We start from the raw sequence: 16,446 nt of genomic DNA on the forward strand, positions 1-16,446 counted from the left end.
AAACTGATTCATACCATGCGTTATAGTGTCTTGGGTTGACTCTGATTGCATTCCTGAAACATGCCAAAGCCTTGTCCAGCTCCTCTGTCAGTACAAACTCATGGCCCAAGAGAGTGAATGCATAGGCATAGCCAGGATCAACCTGGATAGCTCTCTGAAAAAACTTGATGGCGATATCATGCTCTCTCTGCAAGCTGAAGCAGTTTCCAGCAGCACACCAAGCCTGTAGGCGAGAGTAAACAGTGAGTTAGGGCTATTAACAAACAGACCAGACAGGCACAGTTTTTTTTACCTTTTAGAGCAAAATTTCATACCTCTGGTGAATTCTTGTCTATATCTGTTAAGTCCTTAGACAGCACTGATAAGGTCACATCTTTTTGTAAGTGCCATAATGTAGTGGAATAGATTTCCATGCCTTCCACTCGGTAATTCTCAAGTCTTCGAACCTCTGAGAAGACTCTCTCTGCCTAGAGGGGCAAGAAACAAAACTGGTCATCAAGGGAATGTGCACATTAGAGGGCTCTGTGTGTGAGAGGGAAATGATCCTCCTAACATGTACAAACAAAACTGGGACAATAAAGATGGCAGACACTGCTTCAAAGCAATGCACAATCATAAAGGCACAATTGGAGATACTTTTGACAAAAATGTATGCATAGGTAAAATAGGTAAAAATCACAAGGCAGAATGAAAGCAACTGCCAACAACAATGTAATTCTGTAACCAACCAACTCCCAACAAAAGGATTTAAATGTATCATCATCGTGTTTATATAATGGTAGCCAATAATTGGCTTTGAGACTCCTGCAAAAGTGTTTGAGGTCTTGGACCATCTGGCTAAATAAGCAAGCAAGAGATGGCTGGCACCAGATAGGTTTATTTTATAATAAAGTATAATAGTTACCAAATACAAAGTCAGTTTGCAAAAATAAAATGAATAAATAAATATGCTTGCATATACAGACGCAAAGCAATCAACTTAATTTGCATAAACAAAAGCATAATAAAAAACAAAATGCATCAAAGCTTATTTTGGAACTTGGAATCTGAGGTTACTTACACTTTTTTGAGAACTAGTTTCCTTGCAATTATAAATACATTAAATTGAAAATCGGTGTGAAAGCTTTGCTAGTTACTTTTCATTTAGCCTAGAAATGCAAAGAAGGGAACTCATTCTGTGCATTATTATTCATTTTATTGTAACTATTTCCAAGAAGAAGAAAAAAAAACAACAAACAAACAAAAAAGATTCTTTATTGCGTACCAATAAAAAAAAAAAACAGAGGTAAAATGTGTATTAATATAACCTTGTTGGTTATGCAAACTGGGGAATGGGTGATAAAGGGATTATCTATCTTTTTAAAAAAACATTTTGGTGTAGACTGTCCCTTTAAGATCTATTTGGAGTGATAGAAAACAATTTATGCTTACCTGATAAATTTATTTCTCTTGTGGTGTATCCAGTCCACGGATCATCCATTATTTGTGGGATATTCTCCTTCCCAACAGGAAGCTGCAAGAGGATCACCCACAGCAGAGCTGTCTATATAGCTCCTCCCCTAACTGCCATTACCAGTCATTCGACCGAAGACAAGCAAGAGAAAGGAGAAACTATAGGGTGCAGTGGCGACTGTAGTTTAAAAATAAAAAACACCTGCCTTAAAATGACAGGGCGGGCCGTGGACTGGATACACCACAAGAGAAATAAATTTATCAGGTAAGCATAAATTATGTTTTCTCTTGTAAGGTGTATCCAAGTCCACGGATCATCCATTACTTGTGGGATACCAATACCAAAGCTATAGGACACGGATGAAGGGAGGAACAAGGCAGGCGCTTAAACGGAAGGCACCACTGCCTGCAAGACCTTTCTCCCAAAAATAACCTCCGAAGAAGCAAAAGTATCAAATTTATAGAACTTTGAAAAAGTATGAAGCGAAGACCAAGTCGCCACCTTACAAATCTGTTCAACAGAAGCCTCATTTTTAAAAGCCCATGTGGAAGCTACCGCTCTAGTAGAATGAGCTGTAATCCTTTCAGGAGGCTGCTGGCCAGCAGTCTCATAAGCTAAGCGTATTATACTCCTTAGCCAAAAAGAAAGAGAGGTTGCCGAAGCCTTTTGGCCTCTCCTCTGTCCAGAGTAGACAACAAACAATGCAGATGTTTGACGAAAATCTTTAGTAGCTTGTAAATAAAACTTTAAAGCACGAACCACGTCAAGATTGTGTAAAAGACGTTCCTTCTTTGAAGAAGGATTAGGACACAGTGACGGTACAACAATCTCCTGATTGATATTTTTATTAGATACCACCTTAGGTAAAAAACCAGGTTTGGTACCCTTGAAGAACCTTAAGAACTAAATTTAAACTCCAAGCTGGAGCAACAGGTTTAAACACAGGCTTGATTCTGACTAAAGCCTGACAAAACGCCTGCACGTCTGGAACCTCAGCCAGACGTTTGTGCAAAAAAATAGACAGAGCAGAAATCTGTCCTTTTAAGGAACTAGCTGACAAACCCTTCTCCAATCCTTCTTGGAGAAAAGATAATATCTTAGGAATCCTGACCTTACTCCATGAGTAACCCTTGGATTCACACCAATGAAGATATTTACACCATATCTTATGATAGATTTTCCTGGTGACAGGCTTTCGCGCCTGTATTAAGGTATCAATGACCGACTCGGAGAAACCACGCTTTGATAAAATCAAGTGTTCAATCTCCAAGCAGTCAGCCGCAGAGAAATTAGATTTGGATGGTTGAAAGCACCCTGAAGTAGAAGGTCCTGCCTCAGAGGCAGAGTCCATGGTGGAAAGGATGACATGTCCACCAGATCTGCATACCAAGTCCTGCGTGGCCACGCAGGTGCTATAAAAATTACCGATGCTCTCTCCTGTTTGATCTTGGCAATCAGACGAGGGAGCAGAGGAAACGGTGGAAACACATAAGCCAGGACCAAGGTGCTGCTAGAGCGTCTATCAGCGCTGCCTTGGGATCCCTGGACCTGGATCCGTAACAAGGAAGCTTGGCGTTCTGGCGAGACACCATGAGATCCAGTTCTGGTTTGCGCCAACGTTGAATCAACTGTGCAAACACCTCCGGATGGAGCTCCCACTCCCCCGGATGAAAAGTCTCCCAGTTCTCTACTCCTGGGATATGGATAGCTGATAGATGGCAAGAGTGAATCTCTGCCCATTGAATTATCTTTGAAACCTCCAACATCGGTAGGGAACTCCTTGTTCCCCCTTGATGGTTGATGTAAGCTACAGTCGTGATGTTGTCCGACTGAAATCTGATGAACCTCACTGCCGCTACTGAGGCCAAGCCTGAAGAGCATTGAATATCGCTCTTAGTTCCAGAATGTTTATTGCAAGGAGTGCCTCCTCCTGAGTCCACGACCCCTGAGCCTTCAGAGAGTTCCAGACTGCACCCCAGCCCAGAAGGCTGGCATCTGTTGTTACTATTGTCCAATCTGGCCTGCGGAAGGTCATACCTTTGGACAGATGGACCCGAGATAGCCACCAGAGAAGAGAATCCCTGGTCTCTTGATCCAGATTTAATAGAGGGGACAAATCTGTGTAATCCCCATTCCACTGACTGAGCATGCAGAGTTGCAGCGGTCTGAAATGTAGGCGGGCAAACGGAACTATGTCCATTGCCGCTACCATTAAGCCGATTACTTCCATACACTGAGCCACCGAAGGGCGAGAAGTATAATAAAGAACACGGCATGAATTTAGAAGTTTTGACAACCTGTCCTCTGTCAGGTAAATCCTCATTTCTACAGAATCTAACAGAGTTCCCAGGAAGGAAACTCTTGTGAGAGGGGATAGAGAACTCTTCTTTTCGTTCACTTTCCACCCATGAGACCTCAGGAATGCCAGAACAATGTCCGTATGGGACTTGGCAATTTGGAAATTCGACGCCTGTATCAGAATGTTGTCTAGGTAAGGGGCTACTGCTATGCCCCGCGGCCTTAGGACTGGCAGAAGTGACCCCAGAAACTTCGTAAAGATTCTTGGTGCCGTAGCTAACCCAAAGGGAAGAGCCACAAACTGGTAATGCCTGTCTAGGAAGGCGAACCTGAGAAACCGATGATGATCTTTGTGTATCGGAATGTGAAGATAAGCATCCTTTAAGTCCACGGTAGTCATGTATTGACCCTCCTGGATCATAGGTAGGATGGTTCGAATAGTCTCCATCTTGAAAGATGGGACCCTGAGAAATTTGTTTAGGATCTTGAGATCTAAGATTGGTGTGAAGGTTCCCTCTTTCTTGGGAACCACAAAGAGATTTGAATAGAAGCTTTGCTCCTGTTCCTCCTTTGGAACTGGGTGGATCACTCCCATAACTAGGAGGTCTTGAACACAATGTAAGAATGCCTCTCTCTTTATCTCTGGTTTGCAGATAATTGTGAGAGGTGAAATCTTCCTTTTGGGGAAGAAGCTTTGAAGTCCAGAAGATATCCCTGGGACACAATTTCCAACGCCCAGGGATCCTGGACATCTCTTACCCAAGCCTGGGCGAAGAGAGAAAGTCTGCCCCCTACTAGATCCGTTACCGGATCGGGGGCTGATCTTTCATGCTGTCTTAGAGGCAGCAGCAGGCTTCTTGGCCTGCTTACCTTTGTTCCAGGCCTGGTTAGGTCTCCAGACCGGCTTGGACTGGGCAAAATTTCCCTCTTGTTTTGCATTAGAGGGAGTTGATGCCGCGCTTGTCTTAAAGTTTCGAAAGGCACGAAAATTAGTTTGTTTGGTCCTTAATTTATTAGACCTATCCTGAGGAAGGGCATGACCTTTTCCTCCAGTAATATCAGAAATGATCTCCTTCAGTCCAGGCCCGAATAGGGTCTGCCCCTTGAAGGGAATGTTGAGAAGCTTAGACTTTGAAGTAACGTCAGCTGACCAGGATTTAAGCCATAGCGCCCTACGCGCCTGTATAGCAAAACCTGAGTACTTAGCCGTTAGTTTGGTTAAATGAACAACGGCGTCAGAAACAAATGAATTGGCTAGCTTAAGCGCTTTAAGCTTGTCAAGTATATCATCCAATGGAGTTTCTACCTGTAAGGCCTCTTCCAGAGACTCAAACCAGAAGGCCGCAGCAGCAGTGACCGGGGCAATGCATGCAAGAGGCTGGAGAATAAAACCTTGTTGAATAAACATTTTCTTAAGGTAACCCTCTAACTTTTATCCATTGGATCTAGGAAAGCACAACTGTCCTCGACGGGAATAGTTGTACGCTTAGCTAGGGTAGAAACTGCTCCCTCCACCTTAGGTATCATTTGCCATAAGTCCCGTGTAGTGGCATCTATTGGAAACATGTTCTTAAAAATAGGAGGGGGAGAGAACGGTACACCTGGTCTATCCCATTCCTTAGTAATAATTTCTGAAAACCTTTTAGGTATTGGAAAAACATCAGTGTAAACAGGCACTGCATAGTATTTATCCAATCTACACAATTTCTCTGGCACTATAATGGTGTCACAGTCATCCAGAGTAGCTAAAACCTCCCTGAGCAACACGTGGAGGTGTTCAAGCTTAAATTTAAATGTAGACATATCAGAATCAGGTTGAAGCATCTTCCCTGAGTCAGAAAAATCACCCACAGAAAGAAGCTCTCCTGCCTCAGCTTCTGCATATTGTGAGGGGATATCATACATAGCTACTAAAGCGTCAGAGAGCTCTGTATTTTTTCTAGTCCCAGAGCTGTCTCGCTTTCCTTGTAACCCTGGTAGTTTGGACAATACCGCTGTAAGGGTATGATCCATGACTGCCACCATGTCTTGTAAAGTAAACGCCATGGGCGCGCTAGATGTACTTGGCGCCACTTGAGCGGGAGTCAAAGGTTCTGACACGTGGGGCGAGTTAGTCGGCATAACTTCCCCCTTGTCAATTTCCTCTGGTGATAAATCTTTTAAAGACAGAATATGATCTTTATAACAAAGTAAAATCAGTACATTTGGTACACATTCTAAGAGGGGTTCCACAATGGCTTCTAAACATAATGAACAAGGAGTTTCCTCTATGTCAGACATGTTTAAACAGACTAGCAATGAGACCAGCAAGCAAAAAATAAAAACGGTACTGTGCCTTTAAGAGAAACAATTTTTGTCAGAAATTGAAAAACAGTGATAAAAAGCAGTAAATCTTACAAAATTTTTACAGTGTGTATAATAGACTAACAGAGCATTGCACCCACTTGCAAATGGATGATTAACCCCTTAGTTTCAAAACCGGATCAAAAAAACAATATAAACGTTTTTTAACAGTCACAACAAACTGCCACAGCTCTGTTGTGGCCCTACCTGCCCATACAATGACTTTTGAAGGCACAAAAACCCTTTGTAGAGGTCCTAAGTGTTCAGGGGACTCCTTCAGGGAAGCTGGAAGTCTCAAGCTGCAAAAACTACTGCACGATTTAGGCCTGAAATTAGGCCCCTCCCAACCTGTACTCATAGTGAGAGGGCCATAAAAAACTATCCCTAGGCAAAATCTAGCCAGCCATGTGGAAAAAACTGGGCCCCAATAAAGTTTTATCACCAATATGTAGAAAAAAATGTTTAAACACTTCCAGCAAACGTTATCTTATTTTCAGTAATGTGAGAAAGTAATAAGAATATTACCTTTTACAGCAAGCATGATACTAGTCGTTATTAAATCACTGTAATCAGGCTTACCTTAAATAAATCCGGTATTAACAGCATTTTCTAGCATATTCATTTCTCTAGAAAAATTTTAACTGCACATACCTTATAGCAGGAGACCCTGCACGCGATTCCCCCAGCTGAAGTTACCTCATCTCTTCAGTTATGTGTGAGAACAGCAATGGATCTTAGTTACAACCTGCTAAGATCATCAAAAACCACAGGCAGACTCTTCTTCAACTTTCTGCCTGAGGCTAAAACAGTACAACTCCGGTACCATTTGAAAATAATAAACTTTTGATTGAAGATAAACTACATAAATTCACCACATCTCTCTAGCTACTTCCTATGTTGTCGAGAGCTGCAAGAGAATGACTGGTAATGGCAGTTAGGGGAGGAGCTATATAGACAGCTCTGCTGTGGGTGATCCTCTTGCAGCTTCCTGTTGGGAAGGAGAATATCCCACAAGTAATGGATGATCCGTGGACTGGATACACCTTACAAGAGAAAGTGGATTCTATCTGTAATGGCACCCCCAAGCATAAAAGGGTTAAACCGCCGTTTAGTAGATTTTCCCTTTCAGAGGCACAGCATACAGTAAATTTCCCCTCTCCCTCCCCCCAAGCATGAGTCAAAGTTCCATGGTGAGGGTCAAACAGATATCAGCAAGAGCTGTGGGTTTATTGTTCTTATATACACATTCTTACACATTAGTACCACCCACAGGGTTTTGTAAAACAACCAATAAACACATACAATACTCTGACACTCCCACACAAAATCATCCCTTCTGCCTGATGCAATTAACTACACAATGGTTGATGCAGTTACCTTACACAATGGTTGATACAATTACCTTACACAATGGTTGATGTAATTATCACAGGCAGAGAATTACAGTTCCCTTTGTGACCAAATGAAGCATGGCTTTTCTGCCCAAAACCAGTTCCATAGTCTTCTATCCTGGAGATAATTGGGAAGTAATACAATTATCTCCAAGGACAGAGGCAAAACTCCATTGAACACATGGTAGCAAAAGACAATAATATACATAAAAATATATAACTGTGCAGCTATTGCATAAAACAGGTACATTCAACAAATCCCCAGATAGCCTAGATCTGAGCGCACATTATTACTGAATGGCGCTCAGGTCACACACATACAATTCAATTGCCATAGACCCAAAGTCTTTCATATAGTCTTTCGTTATACGAAATGGCTCCATGGCATAGCTATCTGGGGTATTACTGTTCAAATAGGGCAAGCACCGAACGACCCGGCCTTCGTTTCCCTGCAGGGGAAAATCAAGCGTTTCAACAGGGGGTCATAGTCTAAAGGCAGCAAGCGGGCAACCAGGCTCCTCCAATGCACAGTGGTGAGATTGGTCTCGTCAAATCTCTCCCCTTTTCCAAACAGACTAACAGGGTATCTGACCTCCTGCTGGTCAGTGCCCTGGTTAGTCCAGCAACCCACCCACAAAACACAATCAGCAGTATAGCCCACCCACAATAAATGGTCACTACACCTGGATAGAGGAGAAACTTGTCCATGTCCAGGTGCCTCACCACGGCTGTGTGGGGGACTGGTACACTGAATTGGTGGGTTGCGAGGTGGGCAGAGACCAGCTGTACTCTGCCCTGGTGCCAGCACTCCCACGGAAGTAGCCTGGTGGGAGCCTGGCTGCTGGAGGGGGAGACCGATCGTCTCCCCTTTGGACAAAGCACCATGCTGCTGTGGGGGGGGGAGACCGATTGTCTCCCCTTTGGACAAAGCACCATGCTGCTGTGGGGGGGGGACCGATTGTCTTCCCTTTGGACAAAGCACCATGCTGCTGTGGGGGGAGACCGACCCTCTCCCCTTTGGCTAAACAGCCCTGTTGCTGGGGGACAGGACCGACTGTCCCTACCTCCTGTGCTGTAAGCGCAGAGACCACGGTCCCATCTGCACGGTTGTGGGGCTTACCGTCTCCCCCTGGTGCGTTAAGCTGCCGCTGGGGAGAGGGGGTAACAAACTCCTCTCCCATACGTACTTCCAGCCACTGGGGAATGGAGTCTGGGCTCCCAATTCCCTGCATATCCCTCTGCTGCTGGGGGACAGGACCAACTGTCTCTGCCCCCTGTAACTCAGCCTGCCGCTGGGGAATGGAGTCTGGGCTCCCAATTCCCTGCATATTCCTCTGCTGCTGGGGGACAGGACCAACTGTCTCTGCCCCCTGTAACTCAGCCTGCCGCTGGGGGATGGAGTCTGGGCTCCCAATTCCCTGCAGGACCGGTGGAGAGACCTCGGTCCCATCTCCAGCGGCCACCTGGGGTCCTTCCCAGTAAATCTCCACAATATCTTCCCAGCTGAACGGGTCTGGATCTGGGTCTTTCACCTTGCTGTCCTGCTGAGCCTTCCCAATGGAGTGGAAGAGATCTCGGTATTCCTGCTCCAGTTCCCACTCCAGGGCTGCTAAGTGAGCCAGGTCTTGCTCTACCTCATGGGGGTCAGCCCAGTCATGCCTAGCCTCCCTCTCAGAGAAAATGTCCTGAAGTCTGGTCTGCGCAGGGCTCCCAAAGTCAGGCTCTGCAAAGGACTCCCATAACAAGCCAGGACCATCAAACTCCTCTCCCTCTGGTTTGTCATGCTCGGCTGTCCAGGGTATATACTGTGCCATATACCACCAGAGCACCTGGTAGGCATCCTCCAGCCATAGCTCCTGCCATACCCGGTGCTCTAGTTCCTTCACCCATTCCTCCAGGGGCTGCTCTCCCAGGAAGGGCATCCGCAGGGCCACTTGCTTCTGCAACCGCTGCTCTTCACTGGGGAGACTCTTACCCTGCTGGTATTGTACATTATCCAGGGCCTGGTACCAGATGCTTTTCCTTAATGCATCCCGGTCATCCAGTTCCTCCTCCTCATATAACACTGCTGGTTCCATTCTGTTGTTTTTAGGGTCGCTGTACTGGGACATGCGTTGCCCCCAAATTGTAAATCCACGGAATGGTGTCTCCTGTAGCTGTCCTTCTGGCTGTGGGAACGATCCAGTCGCTTGCCACAAATTGTAACGGCACCCCCAAGCATAAAAGAGTTAAACCGCCGTTTAGTAGATCTTCCCTTTCAGAGGCACAGCATACAGTAAATTTCCCCTCTCCCTCCCCCCAAGCATGAGGCAAAGCTCCATGGTGAGGGTCAAACAGATAACAGCAAGAGCTGTGGGTTTATTGTTCTTATATACACATTCTTACACATTAGTACCACCCACAGGGTTTTGTAAAACAACCAATAAACACATACAATACTCTGACACTCCCACACAAAATCATCCCTTCTGCCTGATGCAATTACCTACACAATGGTTGATGCAGTTACCTTACACAATGGTTGATACAATTACCTTACACAATGGTTGATACAATTACCTTACACAATGGTTGATACAATTACCTTACACAATGGTTGATACAATTACCTTACACAATGGTTGATACAATTACCTTACACAATGGTTGATACAATTACCTTACACAATGGTTGATGTAATTATCACAGGCAGAGAATTACAGTTCCCTTTGTGACCAAATGAAGCATGGCTTTTCTGCCCAAAACCAGTTCCACAGAGTCTTCTATCCTGGAGATAATTTGGAAGTAATACAATTCTCTCCAAGGACAGAGGCAAAACTCCATTGAACACATTGTAGCAAAAGACAATAATATACATAAAAATATATAACTGTGCAGCTATTGCATAAAACAGGTACATTCAACAACTCCCCAGATAGCCTAGATCTGAGCACACTTTATTACTGAATGGCGGTCAGGTCACACACATACAGTTCAATTGCCATGGAGCCAAAGTCTTTCACATAGTCTTTCGTTATACGAATGGGCTCCAAGGCATAGCTATCTGGGGTATTACTGTTCAAATAGGGCAAGCACCGAACGACCCAGCCTTTGTTTCCCTGCAGGGGAAAATCAAGCGTTTCAACAGGGGGCCATAGTCTAAAGGCAGCAGGCGGGCAACCAGGCTCCTCCAATGCACAGTGGCGAGATTGGTCTCGTCACACTATCAACTGACAACTCAAGAACTTTTACCAAGTCTGATTTCTCTATTAACAGATTTCATATTTGGCTCAAAGTAAATTTATTCTTAAAGTGCTATGAAACATTATTGTTTTATAATTCAGATAGGGCATGCAATTTTATACAACTTTGTAATTTACTTTTATTATCAAATTTTCTTCATTCTCTTGGTATCTTTTGTTGAAAAGAAGGGACATAAGCTAAGGTGTCTGCCCATGTCTGGAACACTATATGGCAGCACTGTTTTTTGCCATGTAGTGGTCCAGATGCCTACCTATGTATCTCTTCAACAAATAATACCATGGGAACAAAGCACATGTGATGATAGAAGCAAATAAAAAACTTTTAAAACTGTATGCTGTGTCTGAATCACAAAATAATTGGGATTCACAACATTTTGGGATTCATATCGCTTTAAAATAAAATTCCATAAGCATTTGCTTGCAGACAGTATCGGTACCACAGGCGGCTCTATTTAAATACTTAATTTTTTTTTATAAATTATAAATAATCGATTCAACAAAAATAGGTTAATGAAATACATCATAGAGAAATTCAAGCCAAATATTCAAAGTGCAGGTCACACATACAAAATAAGTTAAATCTATACCCAAAATAAAACAAAATTTATGCTAACCTGATAAATTTATTTCTCTTGTGGTGTATCCAGTCCACAGATTCATCCATTACGTGTGGGATATTCCCCTTCCCAACAGGAAGCTGCAAGAGGATCACCCACAGCAGAGCTGTCTATATAGCTCCTCCCCTAACTGCCACCTTCAGTCATTCGACCGAAGACAAGCAAGAGAAAGGAGAAACTATAGGGTGCAGTGGTGACAGTAGTTTAAAAATAAAAAACACCTGCCTTAAAATGACAGGGCGGGCCGTGGACTGGATACACCACAAGAGAAATAAATTTATCATCAGGTAAGCATAAATTTTGTTTTCTCTTGTAAGGTGTATCCAGTCCACGGATTCATCCATTACTTGTGGGATACCAATACAAAAGCTATAGGACACGGATGAAGGGAGGGAAAAGGCAGGCGCTTAAACGGAGGGCACCACTGCCTGTAAGACCTTTCTCCCAAAAATAGCCTCCAAAGAAGCAAAAGTATCAAATTTGTAGAATTTAGAAAAAGTATGAAGCGAAGACCAAGTCGCCGCCTTACAAATCTGTTCAACAGAAGCCTCATTTTTAAAAGCCCATGTGGAAGCCACTGCTCTAGTGGAATGAGCTGTAATTCTTTCAGGAGGCTGCTGGCCAGCAGTCTCATAAGCTAAGCGGATTATACTTCTTAACCTAAAAGAAAGAGAAGTTGCTGAAGCCTTTTGGCCTTTCCTCTGTCCAGAGTAGACAACAAACAATGCAGATGTTTGACGAAAATCTTTAGTAGCTTGTAAATAAAACTTTAAAGCACGAACCACGTCAAGATTGTGTAAAAGACGTTCCTTCTTTGAAGAAGGATTAGGACACAGTGACGGAACAACAATCTCCTGATTGATATTCTTATTAGAAACCACCTTAGGAAGAAACCCAGGTTTGGTACGCAAAACTACCTTATCTGCATGGAAGATCAGATAAGGGGAATCACACTGCAAGGCAGATAACTCTGAAACTCTTCGAGCTGAAGAGATAGCTACCAGATACAGAACTTTCCAAGATAAAAGTTTGATATCTATGGAATGCAGAGGTTCAAACGGAACCCCTTGAAGAACTTTAAGAACTAAATTTAAACTCCATGGCGGAGCAACAGGTTTAAACACAGGCTTGATTCTAACTAAAGCCTGACAAAACGCCTGAAACATCCGCCAGACGCTTGTGCAAAAGAATAGACAGAGCAGAAATCTGTCCCTTTAAGGAACTAGCTGACAATCCCTTCTCCAATCCTTCTTGGAGAAAAGATAATATCCTGGGAATCCTGACTTTACTTCATGAGTAACCCTTGGATTCACACCAATGAAGATATTTAAACCATATCTTATGATAAATTTTCCTGGTGACAGGCTTTCGAGCCTGAATTAAGGTATCAATGACTGACTCGGAGAAACCACGCTTTGATAAAATCAAGCGTTCAATCTCCAAGAAGTCAGACGCAGAGAAATTAGATTTGGATGGTTGAAAGGACCCTGAAGTAAAAGGTCCTGCCTCAGCGGTAGAGTCCATGGTGGAAGGGATGACATGTCCACCAAATCTGCATACCAAGTCCTGCGTGGCCACGCAGGTGCTATCAAAATCACAGACGCTCTCTCCTGCTTGATCTTGGCAATCAGACGAGGAAGCGGAGGAAACGGTGGAAACACATAAGCCAGGTTGAAAGACCAAGGCGCTGCTAGAGCATCTATCAGCGCTGCCTTGGGATCCCTGGACCTGGATCCATAACAAGGAAGCTTGGCGTTCTGACAAGACGCCATGAGATCCAGTTCTGGTTTGCCCCAAAGTTAAATCAACTGTGCAAACACCTCCGGATGGAGTTCCCACTCCCCCAGATGAAAAGTCTGTCGACTTAGAAAATCCGCCTCCCAGTTCTCTACTCCTGGGATATGGATAGCTGATAGATGGCAAGAGTGAACCTCTGCCCATAGAATTATTTTTGAAACCTCCAACATTGCTAGGGAACTCCTTGTTCCCCCTTGATGGTTGATGTAGGCTACAGTCGTGATATTGTCCGACTGAAATCTGATGAACCTGACCGCAGCTAGCTGAGGCCAAGCCTGAAGAGCATTGAATATCGCTCTTAGTTCCAGAATGTTTATTGCAAGGAGTGTCTCCTCCTGAGTCCACAAGCCCTGAGCTTTCAGGGAGTTCCAGACTGCACCCCAGCCCAGAAGGCTGGCATCTGTCGTTACTATTGTCCAATCTGGCCTGCGGAAGGTCATACCCTTGGACAGATGGACCCGAGATAGCCACCAGAGAAGAGAATCCCTGGTTTCTTGATCCAGATTTAGTAGAGGAGACAAATCTGTGTAATCCCCATTCCACTGACTGAGCATGCAGAGTTGCAGCAGTCTGAGATGTAGGCGGGCAAACGGCACTATGTCCATTGCCGCTACCATTAAGCCGATTACTTCCATACACTGAGCCACTGAAGGTCGAGAAGTAGAATAAAGAACACGGCAGGAATTTAGAAGTTTTGACAACCTGGCTTCTGTCAGGTAAATCTTCATTTCAAGGAAACTCTTGTGAGAGGGGATAGAGAACTCTTTTCTTCGTTCACTTTCCACCCATGCGACCTCAGGAATGCCAGAACAATGTCTGTATGGGACCTGGCGATTTAAAAATTCGATGCCTGTATTAGAATGTTGTCTAGGTAAGGGGCTACTGCTATACCCCGCGGCCTTAGGACCGCTAGGAGTGACCCCAGAACCTTCGTAAAGATTCTTGGTGCCGTAGCTAACCCAAAGGGAAGAGCCACAGGTAATGCCTGTTTAGGAAGGTGAACCTGAGAAACCGATGATGATCTCTGTGTATCGGAATGTGCAGATAAGCATCCTTTAAGTCCACGGTAGTCATATATTGACCCTCCTGGATCATAGGTAGGATGGTTCGAATAGTCTCCATCTTGAAGGATGGGACCCTGAGAAATTTGTTTAGGATCTTGAGATCTAAGATTGGTCTGAAGGTTCCCTCTTTCTTGGGAACCACAAACAGATTTGAATAGAAGCCTTGCCCCTGTTCCTACTTTGGAACTGGGTGGATCACTCCCATAACTAGGAGGTATTAAACACAATGTAAGAATGCCTCTCTCTTTATCTGGATTGCAGATAATTGTGAGAGATGAAATCTTCCTTTTGGGGAAGAAGCTTTGAAGTCCAGAAGATATCCCTGGGACACGATTTCCAACGCCCAGGGATCCTGGACATCTCTTGCCCAAGCCTGGGCGAAGAGAGAAAGTCTGCCCCCTACTTAGTTCCAAGCCTGGTTAGGTCTCCAGACCGGCTTGGACTGGGCAAAATTTCCCTCTTGTTTTGTATTAGAGGAAGCTGAAGCTGCGCCACTCTTGAAGTTTCAAAATACACGAAAATTAGGCTGTTTGGTCCTTAATTTGTTGGACCTATCCTGAGGAAGGGCGTGACCTTTTCCTCCAGTAATATCAGAAATGATCTCCTTCAGTCCAGGCCCGAATAGGGTCTGCCCCTTGAAGGGAATGTTGAGAAGCTTAGACTTTGAAGTAACGTCAGCTGACCAGGATTTAAGCCATAGCGCCCTACGCGCCTGAATAGCAAAACCTGAGTTCTTAGCCGTTAGTTTGGTTAAATGAACAACGGCGTCAGAAACAAATGAATTGGCTAGCTTAAGAGCTTTAAGCTTGTCAAGGATATCATCCAATGGGGTTTCTACCTGTAGAGCCTCTTCTAGAGACTCAAACCAGAAGGCCGCAGCAGCAGTGACAGGGGTAATGCATGCAAGGGGCTGGAGAATAAAACCTTGTTGAATAAACATTTTCTTAAGGTAATCCTCTAATTTTTTGGTCCATTGGATCTAGAAAAGCACAACTGTCCTCGACAGGGATAGTTGTACGCTTCGCTAGAGTAGAGACTGCTCCCTCCACCTTAGGGACCGTTTGCCACAAGTCCCGTGTAGCGGCATCTATGGGAAACATCTTTTTAAAAACAGGAGGGGGAGAGAACGGTACACCTGGTCTATCCCATTCCTTAGTAATAATTTCTGAAAACCTCTTAGGTATTGGAAAAACATCAGTGTAAACAGGCACTGCGTAGTATTTATCCAATTTACACAATTTCTCTGGGACTACAATGGCGTCACAGTCATCCAGAGTTGCTAAAACCTCCCTGGGCAACATGCGGAGGTGTTCAAGCTTAAAATTTAAATGTAGACATATCAGAATCAGGTTGAAGTGTCTTCCCTGAGTCAGAAAAATCACACACAGATGGAAGCTCTCCTTCGGCTTCTGCACATTGTGAGGGTATATCGGACATAGCTACTAAAGCGTCAGAGAGCTCTGTATTTGTTCTAGCCCCAGAGCTGTCTCGCTTTCCTTGTAACCCTGGCAGTTTGGACAATACTTCTGTAAGAGTATGATTCATAACTGCCGCCATGTCTTGTAAAGTATACGCAATGGGTGAGCTAGATGTACTTGGGGCGCCTTGAGCGGGAGTTATAGGCTCTGACACGTGAGGAGAGTTAGTCGGCATAACTTCCCCCTTTGTCAATTTTCTCTGGTGATAAATCTTTTAAAGCCAGAATATGGTCTTTATAACTTATAGTAAGATCAGTGCATTTGGTACACATTCTAAGAGGGGGTTCCACAATGGCTTCTAAACATAATGAACAAGGAGTTTCCTCTATGTCAGACATGTTTAACAGACTAGTAAAGAGACCAGCAAGCTTTGAAAACACTTTAATGTGAAAAAGCAGAATATAAAAAACGGTACTGTGCCTTTAAGGGAAAAACAAAGATTTATCACCTCAGTAAAAAAACGTTCTTTATATATATGCAAACGTTTTACATAATAAGCCATAATAGAAAGTAATATGAAAATTACTTTTTACTGCAAGCATGATGCCAGTCGTTTATTAAATCACTGCAATCAGGTTTACCTTAACTATATCAGGCACTGTCAGCATTTTCTAGTTCTTATCATCCTCTAGAAAATAATATACTGAACATACCTCAGGGCAGTTAATTCTGCAGGCCGTACTCCCAGCTGAAGTTTCCTCATACTCTTCAGTTGTGTGTGAGAACAGCAGTGGACCTTAGTTACAACCTGCTAAGATCATC

At 43.9% G+C, this 16,446-nt stretch overlaps 1 protein-coding gene across 1 annotated transcript in view; it reads right to left on the reverse strand.

The window, feature by feature from the left end:
- The window catches only part of CDC27 (cell division cycle 27), a 464,683-nt gene that overhangs the window by 135,338 nt on the left and 312,899 nt on the right, over positions 1-16,446 (reverse strand). Inside the window, exons 13-14 of the mRNA XM_053699695.1 lie at positions 315-467; positions 15-223 (exon numbers count right to left, since the gene is read on the reverse strand). Of these exons, the coding sequence (XP_053555670.1) occupies positions 15-223; positions 315-467 (362 nt within the window). The remainder of the gene's footprint in view (positions 1-14; positions 224-314; positions 468-16,446) is intronic.

This window comes from Bombina bombina, chromosome 1 (assembly GCF_027579735.1).
Source record: "Bombina bombina isolate aBomBom1 chromosome 1, aBomBom1.pri, whole genome shotgun sequence".
NCBI lineage: Eukaryota > Metazoa > Chordata > Amphibia > Anura > Bombinatoridae > Bombina > Bombina bombina.